We start from the raw sequence: 24861 nt of genomic DNA, 5'->3' as shown, positions 1-24861 counted from the left end.
CACATTGCTTTTTTCCTCCATAAAATTCAAAATGTATTTGCCCAGTGGCTTTGGGTGTTTGCACATGCGAAGCTTAAATCTGTGTTTAAATACCTATAATGTGAAACCTACGTTGGTGATTTATTTATTTAAAAGATTTACATGCCTGTCTTTCAGGGTAAAACCCTTCCAAGCTGGCTTACATCAAAACCATAATACATCAAATCAGTACATCAAATATAAAACAACAATGTAAAACTAACCCCCTCCCACTAAAATATTATGACATTAAAATAGCAGCTGTTAAAACAATACATAGCACCACCACAATATACTAAAAAGCTGTTTGAAATAAAAAAAGTGTTCAGGTTCCATTTAAAAGCCAGTGAAGTAGGAGCCATATGCATTTCCATAGGGAGGGAGCTCCACAAACCTGGGGCCACTATTGAGAAGGCCTGTCATTCATGTCTGCCAATCTACTTGTTCTCATGGTGGGGCCAGGAGCAGGGCCTCTGAGGCAATGCTCAGGCAGGTTCATATGGGTGCGATGCTCCTTCAAATAACCTGATCCCTCATGTGCCAAAGAGTGGGAAGGTCATAATGTCAGGAATCATCCTATCATAACCCTTAGGAGTTGGAAAACAGTATTTTTTCATACAGAAAATTCCAACAGAGACGAATTCATTGGACCCACCTATTTTGCCATACCTCTGCAGTCAGATGATGACAGACAGAAGATATTCCCGTCCCTGCCCCCGCCCCCCTTTTCTCTTCTATAATAGTGCCTGCTCCACAGTTCGAGGTGATGAAGCACTAAGAAAATAGTGCACAAGCTCAGAGAAGAGGCAGCAAGGCAGGATGGGTAAGCTCCAAGAACAATGGTGTCAACAGAGCTCTGAGTCCCTTCCCTTGTTTCTTATATATTTTATTTCCTTCCCTTCACACTCTTTCCCACACTGAGACACACAGCCAGGACCTCACTTTATTTTATTTTAATGACAGCAGCAGAACTGCTGCCTTATACCAGGAATGAGTGCAACCCATCTTAGGTTGAGTGGCAACCCAGTTGTGGGTCATGAACCATTTATTGAAGACCAATGCTGTATGTTGCTGCACTGTTCTGTATGAATGCCAGCGATTCTGTATTGTTAAAATTGGACCATACAAATCTGGTCTGCAAACTTCCATGTTTTAGATCTGTTGTTTGTCTCCTTGCAATGGTAAAGCTGGTCATTCAGGCAGGGCTTAGGAACACATGGAGTTGTTGTATACTGAGTCAGTTAACTGCTCCAGCTCATGACTACCTACAATGGGTTTTTTTTTTCCTCCAGCTCTACCTGGAGAAGCCTAGGACCGCACTTGGGACCTTTTGCATGCAAATCTCAGGCTCTACCATTGAACTACAGATGATACATTGTTGTCACCCAGCAGACAAGATGTGCAAAGGTCTACCACATTCTTGCTCCACGTACATACCTGGAGTGCTTCTGTATGTGTATGTGTAGCTGTGTTGTTTCTCCCTGTAGCTACTGTGTGTCTTTGTGCATGTGATTTTTATCTTGGCTTTGCAGTCTCACTGCAGATGGGTGTAGATGGAAATGTGTTGTTGCTGCAACCTGTTCATGCTGTTTGTGGTATTTGCTGCTGCTGTGTATGGACCGACGTTGCGGCCTATTTGGTGTGGAGTTTTCCTATGAATGCCTGAATGTTGTTGAATGGAACACCCCAGGACTGTATTGCTTTTGTCTTTTTAGGAGGTAATTCCATGGCTGAGTGGGCATTTATTTTATTTTTTAATTTTATTTCTTTCTACCTTGCCTTTTAGGGCAAGTTGGGCACAGTTGCACATGAGATGTATACATATCATGGCACTCTTACAAAAGAGGTGCTATGTTGGTCTACCAGCATCGTTCTAATGTCTGTTTGGTTGCAGTACCGCATGGGTGCCTTCTTGTTGTCAATCATGTGGGCATAGCTGCAGGCCACAGAAATCTGGAAGCAGGCCAACAGATCTCCCTAAAACATTCTAAATTTGTTTTGGATGGATGGATAGATGGATGGATGGATGGATGGATGGATGGGTGGATTGATTGATTGATTGATAACATTTGTATCCCGCCCTATATCATTAAGATCTCATATCTGCTCCTCTGTTTATGTTTGTATGTAAATAGTTTTTATACTGTATTTGGAAGGCTTTAATTTTTGTAAACCACACAGAGACCTTTGGCTATTGGGCAGTATAGAACCATAATAAATGAAATAATATGAAATAAATGTCTTATGGGAAAGAGGATGACTGAGTTTCCTGAAAATAGTTGTCACACAGTTCTTTTGATTCCCAGCCCTCAGGGAAAGGCAGGGGAGGAGGAAGTAAGGAGTTGAAATTGAAGAGCCCCACAAGTGCTGGGGGTGGGGTGGGGGGCAGAGACAGACTCTTTGGGTCTGAAATCAGATGCTTCTTCCCAAAGTTTTCTCCAGTCCCTCTTTGTATTGTTGGCCAGGCAGCAAGAAAGGAGCTAAAGGAAGAGAATCAATATTATCATCCCTTTTTGCCCAATGACAGAAGAAAGCTCACCAAGGTGGCTTCCTAGTTGGAATGGCCTCCCAAAATAGTGAACAGGGGAGCATCACAGAAGGTTGGATCCTGACTCAGAGAATTCCAGGGAGCTGTTCTCCAGGGCACCATACCCATTGAACTTGGTCATCTTGACAAAGTCTGGCAAGCTAGAGAGGAAGGTGTGGCGAGAGGCAAACATGTGGCTAATTTCCATAAATGTCTTGTTTTTGGTTTCAGGGATGATGACATAGACATACAATGCGACCAAAAAGCAGATGCCACAGAAGACCAGATAGCAGAAGACACCAGCTGACATCTGAGAATGGAAACAGAGTAGAGTCAAGACACGCATAGGCTTTCCTCAGTCCTCATACATTCAGTTGGTCCAATGGAATAAAAAATAACTACCAGCATTTTGAGTATTTAGAATTCCACCACCCCGGCAGCAGACCCCATTATCTCAGGTACCAGTCCTGGCCTTCACAACCCCCTATCCATGGCCTCGTAGGAACACAGGATGTTGCCTTACACCATTGGTCCATCCAGCTACTGTGTTGACAGTGGCTCTCCAGTGTTTTTGTCAAGGGTCTTTCCCAGCCCCACCTGGAGATGCTGGGGATTGAACGTGGTACCTTTTGTGTGCAAAGCATGGGCTCTACCACTGAGCTACAGACTTTCCCCCTTCCTCTTGATACATTTCCCTCAGGCAGTCAGAGGGATTTACCAAGCTAGATCACATAGTCCTCAAATGTAGACCCAGAAAGCTCATATTCTATGACTGACATGAATTGGCATAGTTTTACACACACACACACGTGCGCGCGCGCACACACACACACACACACACACACCCCTTTACCATATAGCAGTGCTCCCCTGGTGAGTACAGCACCCTTTTCTGGCCCTGCAACAGGAAACCTGGGACCTTCCCCTCCTCCAGTGTGGCCTCCTAGCACTGCTTATATGAGAGACAGCCCGGCACTTTTAGAACATAATGATTTCATGTCTTGAGGCAGTGAATGTCAGTTACAAAACATGCTGCTTGGTGGAATTGGTTTGCTGTTTGGTACATCCTTGTGATCTGATTAGGGAATCATCTGTCAAGACCAGCCGGGTTTTGCTGCAAGTTCTCTGCCCTGTAATTTGAGGATCACTAGCTGGTCTTTGTGCTCCCTTAGAAGCTCAGTACAAGTTACAGTATCTGGTCTGGAAAGACGCCCCCCCCCCCCTTCAGTGCTGTCTCCCTCATCATTTGCTTCAGTACTAACTGGGCTGCTACCATGTGGACATCCCCACCTTTGTCATCGGTACGTGCCCTGGCACCCTCCAAGTGTTAGACTCCAGCTCCCATCAGCCCCAGCCAGCATGGCCAATGGCCAGGAACACTGGGAGTTGTGCTCCAAAACACCTGGAGCTCACCAGGTTGGAAAAGGCTTCATTCAGCTATGCAGTACCTGTGGAGCTCTCTCCCCTACTGTTAATGATAGTTTCTTCCTAGGTCATGTAGGAGATACAGCATTCAGCCCTCTTGTTTGCTAGAAGGAGCCAAACACAAGGACCAATATGCATACTATGCCCTGGCAGACTACTACTACCGTCGTAGAGGCTTCTATAATAACACCACATGGCATGAGAATCTTTATCCCTGTTGGACAGTGTCACGTTCCTCCATCCTCTTCCTTCGCAATCAAGACACTCCAGGAAGCAAAGCTCCAGGCTAACACTACTTTATTGGTTAATGACTAGCTTCATTACAAATGCAAATTCTAGGAAACTCTCCGACTGCAATGAACCAGCTAATCCACACATCTATGAATATCAATAGAGGAGAAGTGGAAGTTAGAGAAGTTGCCAGCAGCCTGGGCATGAACTTCACATCCAGACTAGCTTCACAGGGTTGCCCCTCCTTTAGGGTGGCTCCCTACTATGTTGGCTTCCACGAGTGGCCAACCTGGCAGAGCATCTTAGCTCTGCTCCTAACTTTTCGTCCCTCAAGTCACGCCCTTGGCCCCCCTCCTTCTAAACGTGCATTCTCATGGTGGAGGAATGGGGGAGCTGTTCAGCCTGTGCCAATTGGGTGTCAAGGTCCTGGGAAGAAAGTCTCTCCATATCTGGGCTCACTAGGAAGGTTGCCTCCCCCTGTTCTGGCTGTTCCCATTCTGAATCTGAGCTGCCAGACATCTCCACATGCTCAGATTCATTCCTGACAGAAAGGGGTATTGAACCTCTTTCCGCCAGAGGGCCAAATTCCATTGCGGAGAAGCTCTCAAGGGCTGCATCCCAGTGGTGGGTGGGGCAAAGGGGGCAGGGCCAAAACACAAAAAATTCCCACCTATTGTAGCTTACTGCCAGTAAGTAAGCCTTGGGAGAAGCATTTCATCCTTTCAGAATGGGGAAAAACTACACAAAAGCTGGGAAACTTCCACATGGTTGGTGGTCAGGGAAAAGGGTGTGGGGAGAAGGGAAAGGGTGTGAGGCCATCTGGGGAACCCCAAAGAGGTGAATTGAGACCCCAGGTGGGCCAGATTTGGCCCCTGGACTGTACCACCCGCTCAGTGCCAGTATTACCTGCAGAAAGGGAAACACAAACCCAATGGTGAAGTTCGAGAGCCAGTTGAGGGAGCCACCCACAATGTATGCAGATGGCCGATGTGACTGCTTGAAGAGTTCGGCTGTCATCAAAAATGGGACCCCAGCTGTAAGAGAAAGGCAGTACTCAGAACCAGAAAGGCCAAGCTGGGCTTTTAGTTTGAGTCCCTATCAGTGGGGCCAGGCTGCCAGGATACTAACAGAACTGGACCCTGAAAGTAACTCTTTAGGGATGGTTCAGTGTGTGTTGGAAGAAGCAACTGGAAAAATATTAGGATTTCCCAAAGACTGTGATTTACAGCAGGATTAGAAAAACATGGTTGGCACAAGAGGGGACATTTATATATCATTGCCCTGTGCAGGGAAAAACTGGAACAGGACCCGTGCAGGCAAAAAGCCGGTCAGGTAGAGCTGTGCCAAATCTTTGCCTCAAATATTCTCAAGGCAAAAAGTATACATTAAAAGGGTGCAAGAAGCATTCCCCAAGCCCCCCAAGGTCCACTTTTACACACCCGTGTACAGGCAATCTCTTGCTGCTTTGCCACCATTCCCTCTCCCACAAATTTTAGACATAGATAAATTCAGTTATGTGATCCCAGCCAATCACAGATGCTGCTGTAAAGGTGATGATGTCACAGAACAAATCAGATTTGGCTACATGGTGACATCAGAAAGGTTAAATGAATGAAGCAGCATTGCACCAATCGAGCCCTTGGTACACCAGGACTGGAATGTTTATTCATGCACACATCCCACTGAGATCAATTCAAGATGGATAGACAATATCCCCACTTGAATGTTCATTCGAATGCATACCAGCTGGACCTTGTCTCTCTGCACTATTGTGCTCCCAGAAGGATGTGCGCTTGAATGCATATTCCAGTGCACATTCTGGTGCAACTAATGCTGACGGCAATGTAACTTTATTGCAGCACAGCAAAACAGGATTGTCAGCCTAGTTGCTGAGGCAACATGGACATGGTCCCTCTTCCCCTGTCCACTAACCCTTCCGCACCTTTTTGAGCACCCCTCCAATTGTTGAAAATGGGGTGGGGTGCTTTACAAAGGCCATGAAAGTTGTTCACCAAACTGCTCCCCAGTTCAGCTCAGCTCCAGGGTCCAGAGGCTGCACCACCACCAGCAGAGCCACTGCACTGACAAGAATGGCCACTTGCTTGATGGGGCTTTAGCGCTTCCAAAACTAACCCCAGAAACGAGCACTTCTGCTTGTTTGCATATCAGGACAGATTAGTGGAGCTTCTGAGTTCTGCTGACTTGCCCCATTTTGGAAATGAGCATTTCTACTTGTTTTGGCTTATTTTTAGAAGCATAAAAGCCCCACTGCGCAAGCAGTCACTCCTGCGAGTTCATGGGCACAATAGGATACTACCACAATAGGATAATAACATGATGCTAAGAATGGAGACTTCTTTAACGGAAGCAGCTACTCTGCACAGGACCCAAGCCCTGTGCCTACGGAATAGGAACATTTAAACTAACAATACTATTTTCCTTAGTGCTCCAAGATCTGCTCTCTTTATCCTGTGGCAATCTAAGCAGCACATCTTTCTTTCAGGAGTATATAGAACAGCTTCCTAAAAATAATTTTTAAAATCCATTGAAGGAATGTTAAGGGGAAAAAAAACCTTGATTGAGCATTGCTCACAGATCACCCAGAGTGGGAAGAGAGATATTTTTATTTTAAAAGTCAGATTCATCATTGTTTGTGAACAATGAGCCATTAAAATCCTAATTAAAGATGTAATTACAGCGAATAAATTCTGGGCCGACAATGACTTATGGATCTGTTGGCGGCTGCACTAATACATCAATTGGGTAAACCAGCAGCCACCTCGTCCATCATATTTAGAGTGCTGTGCTTTCGCCTCTTCGTTAGCAGCAGCAAGCAGAGGAATTGGCCCTGCAACCCAAAGTAAAAGAGCAGAAGCACTTCAGAACTCTGACAGGCGATTCACATATCACCTGTGGAGGCTGGTGGCTCCGATGTCAGTGGGGCAGTGAATTTGCTCCGGGTTTCAGTCAGAACTCTAAAGGAGCTATCCAAGGTGTGACACTCCTTTAGAATTCTGACTGGTTCTGACCAAAACTCGGGGTGGATTTACCGTCCCACTGACACCACAGCCACCAGCCTCCACTGCATATGACCACTTTTAGAGTATGACAGGTGACTTATAGGTTCAGCTCCCTGCCACTGTCCTGCTGCGGACCATGATTTTCTGGATGTTCAAAACTCCCACAGTCAACTCCATATTCTCATAATGACTTCAAGTGGGTCTAACAAAAACAAAAACAGCAAGGACATTCACAAGAAGAAAACTCACCATCACTCATTTCGTCAACTCAAGAGCCCAAATTATTCTGCATTTTATGAGCTCACTTCTCAAAACCAGTCCTTCATGCTCCTGCTCTTGGGATCTTCAACCACAGAAGGGCTGGAGGCCTTCAGTCCAGACCTCTGTGGTCTCAGGCCCTGCAGGCTTCTGCTGGGGCCCAATAAGCTTGAATAGCAGCTTTGTCATCCTGGTATTCCTTGGATACCTCCTACTGGCACTAGGAACCCACCTGGTCCCATGCAGAATCCTGCGATGATCCCAATGACACACGCCACACTGACATAACGCATCCAGGTCACAGTTGCCTGCAGGAGGACAGGAGGTTGTTGAAAGAGTTAGCACAATGTACAAATGGGTACTTTTCTCTTACTCCCAACTCCCAGATTCCACCACTACACCAGATCTGCACCCTACTGCTGCAGTCTGCAAACTGCTAGCTATCTCAATCCAGTTCTCCTTGTTTAGCTGGGCAGCACAGTTCCAGCTAGTGATGCACAGCACTTGGGTATCCCAGCTCTGAGCTTCTCCAGTCTCCCCTCCTGCTCCATAACTCGCCTGATGCTCTTCGGTTTCATCTTCACATATTTTCATCAGTATTGCAGAGATGGTAGGATTCTCTTTCATCCTCTCTTCAGTAGGCGAAGTCACATCAACATTTGCACTAATTTCACCTACTAGGCTCCTGAGGACACCCCCCCCCCCGCCACAACCACAGCCTGAACTGATGCACGAAATCAAATCTTCTGGAGTGGTACTGCAAAGATTTTGTTATTAACCCAGGTCCACAGGTGTAGCCATGTGCATGGGGATGTTCTTACCTGTAGCACCAGGGACAGGGTGATGCCTATGCAGCAAATGCCCATGAAGGAGAAACCAATTACAATGAGAGGGCGACGTCCCAGCTTGTCAATGGTGAAGCACTATAAAAGAAAAGTGCTTTAGTAGAGGGGACATTAGCTGTCTGCATGTGTGTCTCTCCAGTGGTGTACTGGAAGGCCAGGGTTCACAGGGATGCAGCACCAGCACTTTTTGATTTCCAGGGACTCTGATATCATCTGCCACCCTCCTCAGAATTCCCTATTCCCTCTGAGCTTAGTTGCAATCCTCACAGTACCTGGGGGAAGGGGGAGGGTGAATGAATTTTTCCACCAACAATATATTGTTCCCTGTTGTAAAGCAAAGTATATTAGAGTCTCTTGGTCTTGAATGGACCATTAAGACCCAACAGCTTTACAAAAGACCTGCTCCTGATAGAGAGGAAAACTGCTAGAACTGGTTTGTTGAAATGGATCAACACAGCTGCCTGGATTTATGGACTCTCTTTGGGGGTGTGGCTACAGGGACCGTCATGATGAGTGCCTCCACTTCAAAATTTGCCACTACACTGCTGTGTGTCTCTTATGTGTGTCTCTTTGTAGACACAGAGAGATGCAGGCAGGTTTATTGGGTAGCAGACACAATACTACTGCACAGAGAGACATCAGCTAAAGTGAGAGTGCACTAAAGCAGGACACCTCATTGCACGGCCCATGTAATGGGGCTGGAATGCTGACCTCTAAAAATTCTGGGTTTGGTCTCCAGAGCTAGGAAGAGAATGGGGTCTAGTGAGGGAATAATGGAAACACCAACTCTTCTGAATTATATATTCCTATTTCTAATAGGAGTGTAGGTTCTTGGTTTTATTTCTAGCTTTGGGAAGGGCCTTTCACCTAGTACACTAGGGGGCAGGTGGTGCTGAGAAGCAGAACACCTTGGCTCAGTTCTGGGAGAAGAGAGGGGCCTGCTTGATTAAAACTGATGGAAAGGGGGCTCACACACAAGCAGCTGTGGATCTCCATGCCTGGAAGAGGAATGGAGTCTAGCAGATTACATTTGGCCTAGGAGGCAGGACCCTGGCCCTATTCTAGCTGTGGGAGAGGATTGGGGGCTGAGAGAAGAAAGGAGGAGGTGTCCTGGGATCCAGGAGTCCGTGTTTGCCAGGATGGTGGGGGGGGGGGAGAAGCTGCCAGAAAGAGGCCAAGGCAGGAAAGCTGCTGACAGCAGAACAAATGCCTGTAATTTTATAACCAACCTCAGTGCATCCATTGGGGGCCGTTTTTGTCGGCACTCAGGAGCAATCAGGCTGATGGAGCGATGAGCTTGCCGGAGTTAGGCATTGCTGATGGGCAGCAAAGGCGGTTTGTGGGTGGGAGAGCTATGCGTTTGTGCAACAGGGAGAGGCACAGGTCCGGCATTGACAGCCCTGGGTGATATCCGGCTAGAAAGTTGTCCCAGCCATGCTGAAATTTGGAATCAAAGGGATGGTGACAGCTGGAGAGAACACCCCTGTGACAAGAAGGTAGCCTCAAGATGCATTAGGTACAGGACTTTTATGTGATGTATACTTCTAACAAGAGCAAGCAAACAAAAATTCCACATTGGATGTGCCCAGCAAATCTGTAGGTTATCTACTGGTATAGTTAAATGCACCTCTCAAAAGCCATTGTTCTACCTATCTGTAGTCCATGCAAACCTATGGGCTATTAACAATAATTCTGAGAGTCCATTTGAATCATCTCCCAAGCCAAATTCTCAGGGCTACAAATGGCTTCCAGTAGTGGGAAACAAGCTGTTTACTTAATAAATTACTTCTGTCCTTTGGTGTTACTGATGAGTCACTCTACACAGATAGGAGATGCCACTGATTACCCTTTTTACTGAGAGAAAGGGAAGGAGTAATGTACATCAGGGGTGGGCAGAATGTAGATCTCCAGATGTTTTGGACTTCAACTCCCTGAAGTCCCTGCTAGTATGCTGGGGGCTGAAGTCCAAAACGTCTAGAGATCTACCTTCTGCCCATCCCTTATGTACAAGACACCAGGGGGCGGGGAGAGAAGCAGTCTGTGACTAACTCTGCACTGTGACTGGATCCTTGAATTTATGAGATAATGCTGAGATTGGTTCTCCTATTCCACCCCCACCCCCGAATCATGACAGAAACACCCCACTCCTGTGCATGTCTTTCCTTTAAATGTAGAGAATAGTTCTAACAGCACAATCCTATGCATGTCCACTCAGAAGAAGGTTCCACTGTGTTTAAGTGAGTCCCACTGGCATACTCCCAAGTAAGTGTGTACTGGATCGCAGCCTAAGGGCTGCTTCACAGGTTACCCACTTGAGGAAGAAACACACAGAACCAAGCTCCCCTCTGCCAATCATCCTGCTTGCTGCCTTTTCCTCCTCACTCCTTTGAACCTTCCTCCAGGGGAGGACGAGACACAGCTGGGAAGCCCTTCTAAGCGGTCTTTTTTCATTCTCCCTTTGCCATGTCTGATGCACTGCCACCACTCACTCTGCAGGAGCAGCGCAGAAGAGACATAGCTAGGGCTGGAAGGAAAGGACAACTACTGGCTCAGTACATCTAGTGAGTGTTGAGGGCAAATGAACAACTTTCTTCTGGCTGGCATGCTGGGCAAGGCAAGGGGAGGGGAGGGGAGCGGAGCAGAGTGGAGAGTGCTAGGACCAGGCAGTGACAACATGGAACCCCACAGGCACTTCACTGTGAAAGAACCAGTTGCTTACTTCTTATTCGAATAAGCCGATACGTAGGCGATGTGACGCGCATGACAGCACTCCACAACAAAACAAATGGCCACCAGTAGCGCATCCAGTTTATACATTTTTACACACACACACACACACACACACACACAATTTCTTATTCTCCATGAAACTCACAACTGCTGTGAACTGTGTGACCAGCCCACCCATCAACCCTTAGCATCTGGATGGCAGGCTGAGCAGACACAGCATGTCACCCTAGTCGGTTTCCCACCTGCTAGGGTGTGAAGTATTGTATTTCTATTAAAATCATAGTAATTATTTCTAAATTTGCATCTATAAATATAAGCATACACAAACGCTATACAAATTGGTGTCCTCTTTTTGGGTGATGCATTTCCTCTTTTTTGGAGATGCATAAGTGGCCATCTTAATTGTGCTCTGCAGCGTAATATAAGCTCTCCAGAACCTAACAACATGTATCTTATAAAAAACTGATGTAACACTTACTGACCCAAGCTCCAGTATTCCTCACAACCTACAGAAGTAGAGCATTGGGACTGGAGGACCAAGGGAAAGCATGGATGTATGGAAGCTAAATTCTAAATTAGCACAATATGCATTTACTGCTTACATGATGCAGAAATTAAGATGGGCAACTTAACTTACAATTTTTAGGCTTTTTGGTGCATGATTCAATTTGTCCATGCCTTCAGCTGATGGGTTTTGATCCTAGAATCCTCTCTGGCTCTCATCCAGGTTTCTCTGCTATAACCAATCCATTGCTTTCTAGACTCCCCCTAACCCAGAACTAATCCTTTCTGCCCAGTGGAGGTCACTTTGGCCTAAAAACACGGAGAGAGAAACAGAGCAAAGATGGAGTGGGCTCCTCGTTTCACAGCTACTCTCTTATCTCATTCTGTCCTAGATCAGGGATAGGCAATCTTTTTGGGCCCATGGGCAATCTGAGAAACCACTCTGGGTACCACCACAAAATACCTGCCACGGGAGGCATGGCTAGTCACAAAGGACAAGTGACCTGCCCCAAAGACTGAGCAGCAGCGGTGGGGCCTGAGTCCCAGCACACTAAACAACAGTTTTCAGGGCCAACAGAAACCTGTTTTTATAGCACGTAAACTCTTTTTCTCCTCACCCCTTCTGCCAGCCAAGTAATTCCTGCCTCTCTCTTTTTCTCTCTCACTCTGGATCCACAGTCATACTGTCTTTCTCCCCTCCCCGGATCATCACCCACAGACACATGCTCGATCTCTCTCTCTCTCTCTCACACCAGGCACACACCACATGCCTGCATCCAGCCATCCTCTAGCCATTCACACAGACACCAATGCACCCCATGTATCCAGATGGATTAACAAACCCAGAATGCCCCTTGTTTGATTGGTGCAAATAGGTAAACATTAAGCCTAGATGTTCAGAGGCACAGCAGCCTTGCTCAGTTGTGGGCCCTCTCCACCCTGCTGAAGAATGGTGGAGAGCAGCCTGAGGGAACCACAGGTGTGTCCTAATCATCGGAAAGTCCTGATCGTGTGGTAGGAGATGACTGCCCCATCTCATAAAAAGCTCATACAAGTGTATTCCCCTAGCCCAACTGAGGGCATAAGAACAATGCCCCCTTAAGGACAAGGCACACCCCAACCAGAACTTTACACACTTACGCCTATCAAGCCAGCAACAACCTCAATTGCACCAGTGCCCACCGTAGTGTAGGGTATCTCTGGGTCAGGGATGCCGGCATTCTCAAAAATGGCATTTGTGTAAAACCAGATCTGTCAATGAAGAGGAGAAGTCATGAGCAGCAGTAGGCTTGGTTTGTATTGTCTCCACATCAGGGTAACTCTTCATATCACTTGGGAAGGGGACAGCTCTACTGGAAATCAGGAGACTTATGGAACTGATGCAGACTTTGTCTGTCTGAGTGTCTGTCTGACTGTAAGCCCCCATAGATTATTTCTGCCTACTCTCTCAGCACAAACAGTGGGTTCTAATAAATACAGTGTGAGGGTCTGAGTTCAAAGCAAAATAAGCAGTGGGCATGTCACTGTTTCCTTGTCCTGTACCCCACTTGAAAAATTCGTGATCTACCACACAGGGTTATTGGGAAAATGAATGATACCATTTTAACATTCTAAATTCCTGATGTAAGACACAATTAATATATTTTGTGATGAGCATAACCTACCCCAGTTGTTCCTCTTTCCTTCTGACAGCTCAGATGAGGAATACAACTACAGATTTAAACAGAGGAATGGAACAGCAAGGTAGGAACATCATTGAGCTTGAAGATTCAGGACAGGGATGGGCAACTTGTGGCCTTCCAGGTGTGTTGGACTGCAAATCCCATCATCTCTTGCTTTTGGCTATGCTGGCTAGGGCTGATGGATGCTGCAGTCCAACTAGGGATGTCAGAGAAATCCATTTGGGAGGTGGAATTCAACGCGTTTTCCTAGGCTCAGCCCTCTAGACTTTATTTCTGCTCCTGCTGTGAATTGACTCAATCTGCAGCTAGTCAGGCCAGTCAGCAGATTTTCTGAGACATTTGTGCATTTGGGGGGAAGGTTCTGCTATTTGCACAAATTTCTGAACATTTTCCACAAATTATGGCTCAATTGCACAAATTACAGCTCAATTTGCACAAATTTGTCCATAATATGTGCAAATTTGTCCATAATTAGCACACATTTTGGGGGGAAAAAAACCCAAATGTGCAAAAAAGTTTCTGGAGTTTGGGGCAAAGCCCACAGCTTGGCCCGCAGATGCAAATTGAGTCATACTTGCCGTGGAAGTCCATCGAACAAAAAAAGAACCAGATTCCCCAGCAACAGACATCCCTAAGTCCAACATCTGGAAGGCAACAAAGTTCCCACCCCTGATGTAGGAGGTAAAAGACGGGGAGCAAAAAGAGGCATTGCTGATGATCCTGGGGCAGAGGACTCAGCCCAACAGCCCTTACCGCATCAGTTCCGCAGAGCTGCATGCCCATATTGATCACCACAACAGAGAGCACTTGCCATCGCACGGAGCGATCCAATAGCAGATGCAACACAGACACAGTCTCCACAGAGGCAAGTGAACACTTCTCCTCCTGCATCTCTTCAATCACATCCTGCACATTGTATTCGCCAAGGAACCAGCGCAGTGCTGTAAGGGTGAGTTGGACGAGAATATTCTGGGACAACTGACAACTCAAGGGCTGCATGTAGCCTCCAAAGCAAAGCTTTCTGCCCCCTGAGGGCCATACCAAAGATATTTTCAAGTGGTAAGATGCAAAGATCCCACGTTGTAATGTTATCTCTCTCTTTTGGATTTTGGATGTAATATGTAAATGTACAGATCTGCACCTAATTCTGTGGTTAAGTATGCGTGCCCCATAACTGTGAATCCCTTCCTGCTAGATGGTGCCAGTTTTATTATTGAGCCAGAAAGACCATTCCTGGGCTACTCTGGAGAGAAGAGGGGCCTCTAGAACTACAGACGCTGGCCAGCCCTGATCAAGGGAAGGGCATCTTCCCATCAAGCCACTAGTACAAATAAAGACCTCTGGATAGGGATGGGTGAGAATTCCATTTGAATGAATCAAGAACTAAACTGGCCCATTTTCCACAATATTGCCCAATGACAAGGAGAAGGATTGGCTCAGATTCTCATCTCAAGTCAGGACACCTTTCAATGCAACTTCAATACCACCTCTGGTTCTCTATGCCAAACTGAGATATTTGAGTGAAGAAAGCAGGTGCTGCTGGGTGTTTTTCTTGTTTGTTTGGCTTTTTTTAAACCAGCAGGGCATCAGCGCTGGCCATATGAAACTGGCTTCTTATCCTGATCTACTCTGCTGAAAGTTTGGAGTGAGTAGGAGAAGGTGGGGCCTGACTCATTCCTGGATCTGGGCATGGGAAGGGCAGGTGTGTCCCAGACCAAACCTTGTCCATCACTGCTGGGAGGCAAGCAGCAGGGGGCGCCCCACTCACCATTGGTAGCTCCATGGACATTATTCTTTTCAATAAACAGGTAGCGGGGGCTTTCGGGAAACCAGGGTAGCAGCAACAGCTGCAGGAAGGCAGGAACCACCACCACAGAGAGGAAGAGAGGCCAGTAGGCATCCTAGAAAGAGAGTGGGAGGGATTTGGGGGAGCTTGCTCCTGGCAAAGAGGAGCACACACAGGCTTGAAACACAAGAGACTTTGTGTATTAAACGACTCCTTTTCTATAGCCTTTTGTCCTTCCTCCCCTTTTTCCGCCTTCCTTTTCTCCCTGACTGTCTTGGGAAACCTAGACCTGAAGGCCAAACTACAGAAACTGGAAGGGGAAACATTTCAAAACACAAACAAGGAAATGAATGGTGGCTATTTGGGTGTGACAAAATTATTGACTGGGTGTGTGGGTGTGTGCATGGGTAGAGAAGAGGGTGACCCTAACAGTGAACTCCTCCCTCCTACCCCAAATCTGTTCCTCCCCACTGTCTTCAACATGATCCTTGATGTTGGTTCCTTTTCCCTCGATGGCAGAGACTTTTTATCTTATAGAATGGTTAGTGCAGATTCTTACAGCAGCGGCATGGGTTTGCTTTCTGATTGCTGCAAAAGAGTTTGGGATTTGGAGAAGAGAGGGTTAAGGGGGTGCTGAGTGACTGCTTCAAGTTCTTCAATGGTCAGACACATCTTTTGTTAGGGAAATTAGAGGTAAATGGTCCAGAATGGATAGGAAATAGTTGAATACCCCTCTGGAGGATGAGAGCCATTTTGGTGAAGATGACTTGTGTCCACCCCGCCCCGCCCCCAACTACGGGGCTGACTGTCTAAAGTGTGTGTGTGTGTGTGATGAACTTATGGGGGCAGGGAGACAGAGAATCTACAGTTTGGAAAGAGTGAGAAAGGGCTAGGAGCTGTAAGTAGGGATGAGTGAACATTTCATTTGGCTTTGTTTTTACCCCAAATTTGTGAATGGATGTGTAATTTTCTGGAATAGCTTGCAAGTTCCCAAACTTGCATTCGTGTTCAAAAACTGCACTTCTTCTTTTTTTTTAAAAAATGCACATTTTTATGCTTTTGTCTCTGAGGGAAAGTGTGCATTTTGGGTGTGTACTTTAAAAATGCACACTTTTTTAATTCAAAAAAATAAAAATAAAAGCTCACATTTGGGAATGAACCAAATGAGATCAGAGATTAAAACAGCAGAATCTTGACAAATGTCAACCTTGCTGAGTCTCTCACCCCTAGCTGAAAGCACATGGGTATGCCCAGGTGTCCCTCTCTGGAGATCTGATGTGTGAGCAGTGATTTGCTATTTGTAGGAGCGATGGACCATCTACTCCATCCACAGTCAAGCTGTATATTTGTAAATAAACTCACATATCATAGAAATGCTTTAAGTCTCTGGCCATCTCTCCTCCCAAAGGGAACAAAACCTGGGTAATAAGCATTGACGCAGGAACTTTTCTCCGCTCGGAGAAGTGGGGAGCACATAACAGCATATTTGGGTTTAAGAAGGCAAAGTCCACCTGCCTCTTCTAAACTGGTAGGAGAAGGCTTCGTGATAGAAAATGGCACCCCTAGACTGGCACTTCTTACGATGTCCTGACCCATTCCAGGCAGAGGGTGGGGGCACAAGCATTCACCTCCCCCAGCAGCTCCGGCAGGCCCAGAACTTGGGCAGAGAAGACCCCCAGACAGATGAAAATGCTTGGTACAAGGCCCAGAAATCCACGAAGGTTCTTAGGGGCAATTTCTCCCAGGTACATGGGCACCACACTGAGACAGATCCCTGGTAGGAAAAATAAGGAACTTCATTAGCAAAAGAGACAGCAATGACAAGACCAAGGATCCCCAACCTATTTGGACGCATGGGTACATTTGGGAGTTTGAGAAACTGCTGTGGGCACAAAATGGTTCCCATGGAGGATGTAGATAGTCACATAATGGCTGCTGTGGGGGCCGGACTAGTCAAGAGGTGGTGGTAGAGGGGATAAATAGTGAGGTTAGAGGCTGGGAGGGAGGGGGAAATGAAAAGCGTTGCTTCCTAGCCTGCTCAATATTTTTGCATCCTATTGAACTCAAGAAGACTTGCTTCTGAGTAAACCTGCCCAGGATAAACCTCCACTTGCGGTCCAAAGGATACAATCTGGAAACAGGTTTACAACCTCGTCTATTGTTTGTGAGAACTAAGTAGTGGTGCAATCTGATACCTGACACTGCTTCACCTAGACCACACACAAAGATGAAAGGGAAAGGCTGAGCAGAGTGGCGTCTCCTACCAGAGTGAATGCCGGTGATGAAACGTCCGAAGATGACCAATTCAGGTGATTCCAAGTACCGACTGAACCCCATTAACATGCCAGCCAGGAGGACCAGGAAGTTGCTACGTACCAAGGTACTATTCCTGGTAGGGATTGTAGAAGTTTTAATTTCAGAAAGTTCCAAAGCCTACCATGTTGTTTTCTCCTCCCTCAGTCCCCCGAACACTCTGTTTTCCAGTACAGCACAATACTGAATTTGCATCCCCAAAACTGTCATAGCACAGCAACCCCTCCCTTCCTTTCCCTTAACAGAGCATGGCATTCCTCCTCCTTTGTGAGTCCCACTAGAATGGCTTTACGATATCCAAACACATCCTTCCCCATCCTGGTGCCCTCCAGATGTGTTTAGTTCACTGATCAACATCCCTGTTGGCTGGATTATTGTGATGTCCGGAGCTTAAACTGCTTGTTAGAGCATATGGGAATTGTTCTTATTGTAGAGTTGATATCTGGCAAGTAGCCTCAACTCAGCTGAATCCAAGACATAAGTCAAGAGGAAGGCAAAAGGAGTGGATCAGTCATGGCAATAAGTTTATCCTAGATGACCCAACTGCATTTACATATTTCCATTATTTGCATATCACCTTTTAACCAAATTAAGCTCCCAATGTGGTTCAGGAAAATCAAAGGGTGGAATCAAACAGGGTGCTTACGCCCCCGCTGATTCTCTTGTGCCTGGCAGATTCTGTTGTGTGAGTGCTGGGTCCCACCAATTCTGTTATGCCAGTGGGACGCACCACTTGAGCAACAGAGATTTAGCACTTCCCAGAGGAGGTCCTGAAACAAGTGGGAATGCCCATTTCTTGACTGGGACAGGTTGGTGGAGCTCCCTTATGTGTGCTCTGCTGACCTGTCATGTTCTAGATGGTCAATGATCATGCTGGCTGGGGATAATGGGAGCTGTTGCCCAACACATCTGGATGGCACTGGGTTGGGGAAAGGCTGTCCTAACACATGTAAATTGGAGATAGGCTGACTTGCCAAATAGGATGTAGATCACTGAGCAACCTTAGAGTTGGCAGGATTATTGCAATATCTGGAGCTTAAACTGAAAGGGTTGTTTGCTAGAGCATATGGGAATCATTTTTATGGTAGAGTTAAGATTTAGCAAGTAGCCTCAACTAGGGATGGCGGAGAATTCCGCCGGGGACCCCAATGAGGCCGGATTCTAAAGAATCCGACTCCCCAGAGTCCGTGGCGGAACGGAGCACTTGCCTCCCTGCGGAATCCTCTTTGGCCAGATCCTCTGGCTCCCGAGCACCAGCGATATGGCTGCCATGCTGTATCGCTGGCTGAGGGGTATTGACTGTGGACGCAAATGACATCCAGTATGCCATCTGTGGCCATAAATTCTTAGTTTAAGGTAAATGCAGCCGTAAATGGAGTGGATACCTGACACTGACATCTAGCCTTGGGGTTGGCAGTGAGGCCCCTGTTGTGGTGTGGGCCTCAGCAGGTGCCAAACTCTGCTGAGGCCCTGAGGAAGCCCCACTTGTTTTCCCCCACATTCTACACATGGCATAATGCTCAGCAGTGTGATGAATCTATCGGCACATCTCTGCTGCCACGCTCAGACTTGGAGAATTACTGCCTTGTTGCCATTGCTCTTACCTTCCATAGTGGGTTACCAGCATTCCCACGGGAAAGGATCCCATCAAGCCTCCCAGGGCAAAGACTGAGACTGTCAGCGAGTACATGAGTGTGAGGGGCCCTGGGGCCAGGCCCTGGCCATAACGCCGGTACCACGTTGCATTATAGAAGGCTTTGATGTGCTGCAAAGGAGAAAGGTTCAGCATGGGGAGAAAGTTGTCAAAGCTTTAACTCCACATCCACCATTATCAGAGTTAACCACAGCGGAAGCCTCATGAAGTCTGGATTGGAGGGTGTCAACCAACGTGAGATACTGGGGAGGAAAAAAAGAGGCTCACTTCACCATGGCGTTTCAGTCCAGGAAGTGGGAAGAGGACCTCTTCTACCAACAGAGGTGTGTGTGTGTGTTTTAGAAGAAGCCAGGATGGCGGGTGTGCAACGCATCATTTCCCATCCCAATCTTACCGCTGCTGGAGAGTTCACCACAGCCAGATTGAAGCCATAGAGCATGGAGGATCCAAATGATGACAGGAGGGTGACAGCAAGCAGTGGGAAGGTGAGGTGCTGGGAGAGACAAAATGCATGTCAGACAAGGAGGAGATGGAAATGGATCATGAGACATCCCAAACGTCTCATTTTATCTTCAAGAGTTGCCCTAGATTCTCTACATTGGTGAAGCAACCTATGTCAGTGGTTCAAAATAGTGCTGAAAAATTCCAAAGGCGACAGATGAGCAGCTGCAAGGATGCTTAGAGGATTGGAAAACTGAAGCAACTTGCAGGCCAGCACGAAACAAGTCTGGTCACAACTAAGTTTGCTCCAGTGTTAAGGGATTTGAGCTCAGTAAGATCTACAGAAGAATTTACACAGCCCTTTAAGAGAAGTTGATGAGAACACAGTGGTTCAACTAGGTCATTTTAGACCCTGGACTTAATGATCGGGGGCAGGGGGAGGCTTTAGATGGCCATGCTCTATTGCTTCAGCTGCGAAGCACACAACTCACGTTTCTCTTCTCCCTGCCCAACCAGCATGCTGCCCAACAGCTTTTACATTTCTGTTTGGCAACTCTGATTTTGAAAAAAATCTTCTGAGCATGCACAGTTTTGCATTTTAACCTCGCTTAAATGATAGCACCAGCATCAGTGCAGGTATAAAATGGAGCTTGCTTCTGTTGCCCTGATCACCTGCCACTTTCTGAGTGGTCATTTGAAGGGCCCCTGGGCTGCAGGGCCCTGGACATTGGGCTTCTCTACATTAAGCAAAAGTCCTGCATCCTTACCAGGGATTTCTTCTTCCGGAGTCTTTCTGGATTTATCATGGGCTCCTTTAGATGGCAACATGCGATTTGGAATTTAAAACTTCCCGTCTTGTCATGCTCTATATATTCAATGAAACAGCACCATCTAGTGGCTGAATGTCACCTTTACACACTGCCGACATCACGCCATTTCCTTCTATTACAGCTTATCTCCAATCTTTTTGAAAGTGGGATGAAGGGGGAATAAAGGGGGAAAACGCGCGGGAGACATCCTGGAGGTTGACGATGTAGTGTAAAGGACCCACAAACTTCCATGAATGACCAATCATGAGTGTGCAATAAATCGCTTGTGTAGAGAAGCTCTTTGGCTCCATGGTCCAGCCCTAGCTGTACAACTGTGAGAATGCATCTCTCTCTCTCTCTCTCTCTCTCTCACACACACACACACACACACACACACACTTCTTGTAAGCAGAACCAGTCCTGAAGTGACTTTTAACAAAGTATAAAAGTTAGCTAACTACCTTTCACGCCAGTGGTGGCTTAGAGGCAGTTCGGTGAAGGATACTAGCATCTGCTGTATGGGAGAGGGTGACCCAGAACCTTTAGTGTGTAGATAGCCTGTGCGTTATTACTTTGGTACCATGGAGGTGCAGAGCTCCAGACAATGTCCAAAGCAGGCCACATTTTCAGAAACCCATGCTAGATGCTGCTGTCTATGTACATGGTGCTAACAAACCCCATGTCTCCGCCATGCCTCAAGACATCCTCTGGTAAGGACACCTTTGTATTACCCCCCCCCCAATATAATGGTGGTATCCTCCAGCAAACCACCTAGCAAGCCCTTGCTGTTTTGCACTGACACCTAAACTTAAGGTTGCTGTGGGCCAAAAGGGGCTCTTCTTTACTAACCTCCTACAGTTGCCCCACAGCAGGTTCCCTTATATCCCTCAGAAAACCAGGTAGTAATCTGCCACCGCTCCAATTGTCCAAATCCTAATTGGAAATGGGAGGTATGACAAAAACAAAAGTATCTGACTATCAGTAGCATGAAACACAGCAAAGCAGTGAAACATGGGTATGCACTGAGTGCTAAATCCAAGAAACAATATGGCAATTAGGGGATGGGGAAATGATATATTTTAAGGAAACCGGGATCACAAGGCATGCATGCAAAAGCAAATAGATGTTTGTTAATATGAGGGTCTCCTATTCATGGAAATTAATGCAGTGGTTGCAGGAGGGGTACATATCAGTTGCTACCTCTGCAAGCTCATTTCACATACAATGGGGAAAATCTTTTAGGCCAATTCATAGTAATTAAAGGCAATGGGTCCACAGTTAGCTTGCAGAAAAGGGAGAGTACAGAAACTGATCCACAAAGGGAAATAAATATAGTTCTGTATGCATATACAACTGCTTTGCCAGTATGGTTAGAATTTGGGCCCTAAAGAAAATGGAAGCTAGCCACACCTTAGGTATCATGGTGAATATAGTCCTAGTTTGTGACACGATTACAACACCACGTATTTAAGTCTTGATGGGAAGAATGCATAAGCAATTATCTGGGGACTGATAAGAAAGGGGTGCTTAACATTCACATTTTAACACAAGGATTTATCCACTGAATCACCCAGCATCTTAAAAGAATAATTCATCCATTAAAATATTTTTAGACTTGACTTTCTATCACAAAACATATCCAAGGAAGCCAACAATAGGCATCAAAAGCAGATTAAACTATAAAAATACATTATACAAAATTAAATAAGGTAGCAAAACTACCAACACAACCTAAGAAAGGTGCAGCAGCAAACAATACACACACACCAGCAGCAGCAGCAGCAGCAGCAACCCTAGCCCTAACCCTACAATTATTTACCTTATGTTATCTCCAAAGGATATCTGGAAAAGCCATGGTTTCACCACATGACAGAAGGCAAATAGTGATGGGACCAGGCAGGCCTTCCTGAGAAGGGCATTCCAACAACTGGGATACCATGACTAAAAAGGCTCCCTCTTGCATGCCCACCATCAAACTTCAGATGGCAAGGGGAAATGAAGTCGGGCCTCAAAATGAGGCTTTAAAAGGTCAAAAACAACTCCTTGAATTGGACCAATGCAGTTGAAACAACCAGAGCTATGTGCTATATCTAGTGAGCTCCAATCAATATTCTGACAACTGTATTTTGGATCAACTGGAGTTGATCTCTTCAAAGGCAGCTGCACATAGAGTGCTTTGCAGTAATCTATTCTGGATGTTATTTGGGTATGATTGATTGTGGCCATGTCCATCTTCCCCGGGAAAGGACTCAGCTGATGTAACAGTAAAAGCTAGTAAAAAGCCTCCCTGGCCATGGACACATCCAAGACCACCCCAAAGCTGTTAACCTCACTCTTAAAGTGGAGGGGAACCATATCCAAAATACCCTATACACCTATTGCCAGATCATCTGGTACCCAGCAGTACTTCCATCTTAAACTGGAATAAATGTAGGTTTGGTCACCCCATGCAATCCACCAGTGAGTTCAAACATAGGACCAGGACCCAATATCTAAGTACTGGGAAATCCATTGGAAAGGTGATATTTAAATAATGTAAACAGTAAATAAATAGAGAGTCTTAAGGGGCACAGGCCTGAACTTTATGCAGGAAAAACAGAACAGCATTAACCCAAAAATAGCATGCAAATGAATTAATACATCTGGAAATTCTTAAATACATTTCAGGTGAGACAAAATAACTTGTGTGGGTGCAAGGAAGAGAGGGCAGTTAACCAGTGGGGCAAACTTAGCATTTGTCAGATAGCGTATAGAGAAACATTTGTCAGATAGCGTATAGAGAAACATTTTTAGATGTTGGATTATGTTAATTTGGGCAATACAAAACACATGTTAGTAGAAACCAAAATAACTACCACTGGTATGCAGGAAGCTTAACTGAAAACAATCATAGTAGCAGCTGGAATGGAACTTTTACAGCAAAAATTTAGATACTTTGGCTAAGGCAATACAAAAGAAGCCCAATGTTTATATGGAAAAAACCATAGGGACTCAGAGGGGCTCTTTAATAGAGAGGAGGGAGATCCCAAAGTCAAGAAGTTAAAGCTGGAGAACTTTGCTTTGGAAATTAGGCTTAACATTTCCCTAAGGACAGAAATACCCAGTGAATTATAAGAGGCGCTTAGTGGTTAAGATGCTGAACTGCAGACCGGAAGGTTGGCAGGACAGCAGTTTGAGACCCGAGTGCTGCGTGACAGAGTGAGCTCCCGTCTTCAGTCCCAGCTTCTGCCAACCTAGCAGTTCGAAAGCAAGAAATTGCAAGTAGATAAATAGTACCGCTTCAGCGGGAAAGGTAACAGCGTTCCGTGCACCTCGGTGTTCAGTCATGCCAGCCACATGACCACAGAAGCGTCTTTGGACAGCGCCGGCTCTTCGGCTTAGAAATGGAGATGAGCACCACACCCTAGAGTCGGACACGACTGGTTGGGGACACCTTTACCTTTTTACCCTGGGAAAGGGATGAATTCCCCAGTATTCACATCTCTACAGCTTCAGACCGGAATCTCTTCATACAGAGTTGGGTTGGTGAAATATATTTTGATATATACAGGAATAACTGGAGGGGATTCCCTAGCTTAGCTTATCCAAAATAGATCAGGCAGATGGCTGCAGCTTTACTTTAAATAGAATAATCAAGCTGCCTATAGAAATAAGAGGAAGAGATGGCTGGAATCTTGTATTGGCTTCTAGCTGGAGGGCAAAATGTCACTTTGGCTGAGAAACCTATTGGCAACCAGGCCTCTTTCTTTTCTAGGCCTGGATGGATGGACAGCGTTCAATATCCATTCAAGCCAGGTCACTCTATGGATCCCTCTTTGTGCCTACGAGAAAGGAGGACAGCCTGGTAGGGATGGGGCCAAGGCATTCGGGGAAGTTTGCAAGGGTGTGTGTGTGTGTGTCCACTCTCATGCTCCCGCTCCTAGGTTACTTCACTGTGGCTATGTCAGGTCCTGTAAGGGACAGCAAGATGCCAGTGTCCTGTGTCCCTTAACAGGATGTACAGGCAGAGCATTCAGTACTGCTCCCTAAGCAATGGGAGATGGACAATCCAAGCCCCATAATCAGGTCATATCAACATTCCAGGCTAAATGGAACCCAGTTTCTAAACTGGAACTGGTCCAACTTTTACCCTCCCTGTTCTGCCTCTCTGGGCTAGCTTAAGAGACTCTTGGGAGCCTAGTACTTATCCTTTGGAAGACAATCATGGAGGAAAATTCTCCTAATGGGGGGGCAAGGCCAGCCATCATACATTAGCTTAAGGCCTAAAGCTTCCTCCTTCTCCCAGCAACCCTGACCAGCATTGCTGCTTTCGCGCCACCATGAGCAGTGCAAAAGCAGCAAATACCAGCTGCTGCAGGGTCACTGTGGGAGGAAGAGGCTTTAGGGGAAGGGCCATGGCTCAGTGACAGAGCTCATGCTTTACAAACAGAAGGTTCCAAGTTTGATCCCTGACATCTCCTGGTAGGGCAGGTAAAACTCCTGGCTGAAGCCACTGCCAGAAGGATTTGACAATACCGAGCTAGATGGACCACTGGTGCAATTCAGTATAAGGCAGCTTCCTATGTTCCCTGATGAGCATAGCTGCTTTTGTGCCATCATTAATGCCATAGAAGCAGTG

General features: G+C 46.3%; 1 protein-coding gene across 1 annotated transcript in view; it reads right to left on the bottom strand.

Moving 5' to 3' along the window:
• Window positions 1-120: 120 nt before the first annotated feature.
• The window catches only part of LOC146351100 (solute carrier family 2, facilitated glucose transporter member 9-like), a 25706-nt gene continuing 965 nt past the window's right edge, over window positions 121-24861 (bottom strand). Inside the window, exons 2-12 of the mRNA XM_084846526.1 lie at window positions 19388-19486; window positions 18944-19104; window positions 17291-17415; window positions 16655-16800; window positions 15009-15141; window positions 13994-14181; window positions 12699-12809; window positions 8301-8402; window positions 7712-7787; window positions 5108-5235; window positions 121-2855 (exon numbers count right to left, since the gene is read on the bottom strand). Of these exons, the coding sequence (XP_084702652.1) occupies window positions 2610-2855; window positions 5108-5235; window positions 7712-7787; window positions 8301-8402; window positions 12699-12809; window positions 13994-14181; window positions 15009-15141; window positions 16655-16800; window positions 17291-17415; window positions 18944-19104; window positions 19388-19486 (1515 nt within the window). The 3' untranslated portion in view covers window positions 121-2609. The remainder of the gene's footprint in view (window positions 2856-5107; window positions 5236-7711; window positions 7788-8300; window positions 8403-12698; window positions 12810-13993; window positions 14182-15008; window positions 15142-16654; window positions 16801-17290; window positions 17416-18943; window positions 19105-19387; window positions 19487-24861) is intronic.

Source organism: Heloderma suspectum, chromosome 3, assembly GCF_057233095.1.
Source record: "Heloderma suspectum isolate Gila_16-S chromosome 3, 16-S_ref, whole genome shotgun sequence".
NCBI lineage: Eukaryota > Metazoa > Chordata > Lepidosauria > Squamata > Helodermatidae > Heloderma > Heloderma suspectum.
Note: the sequence above shows the minus strand (reverse complement) of the source record. Positions and strands in the feature narration are given on the sequence as shown.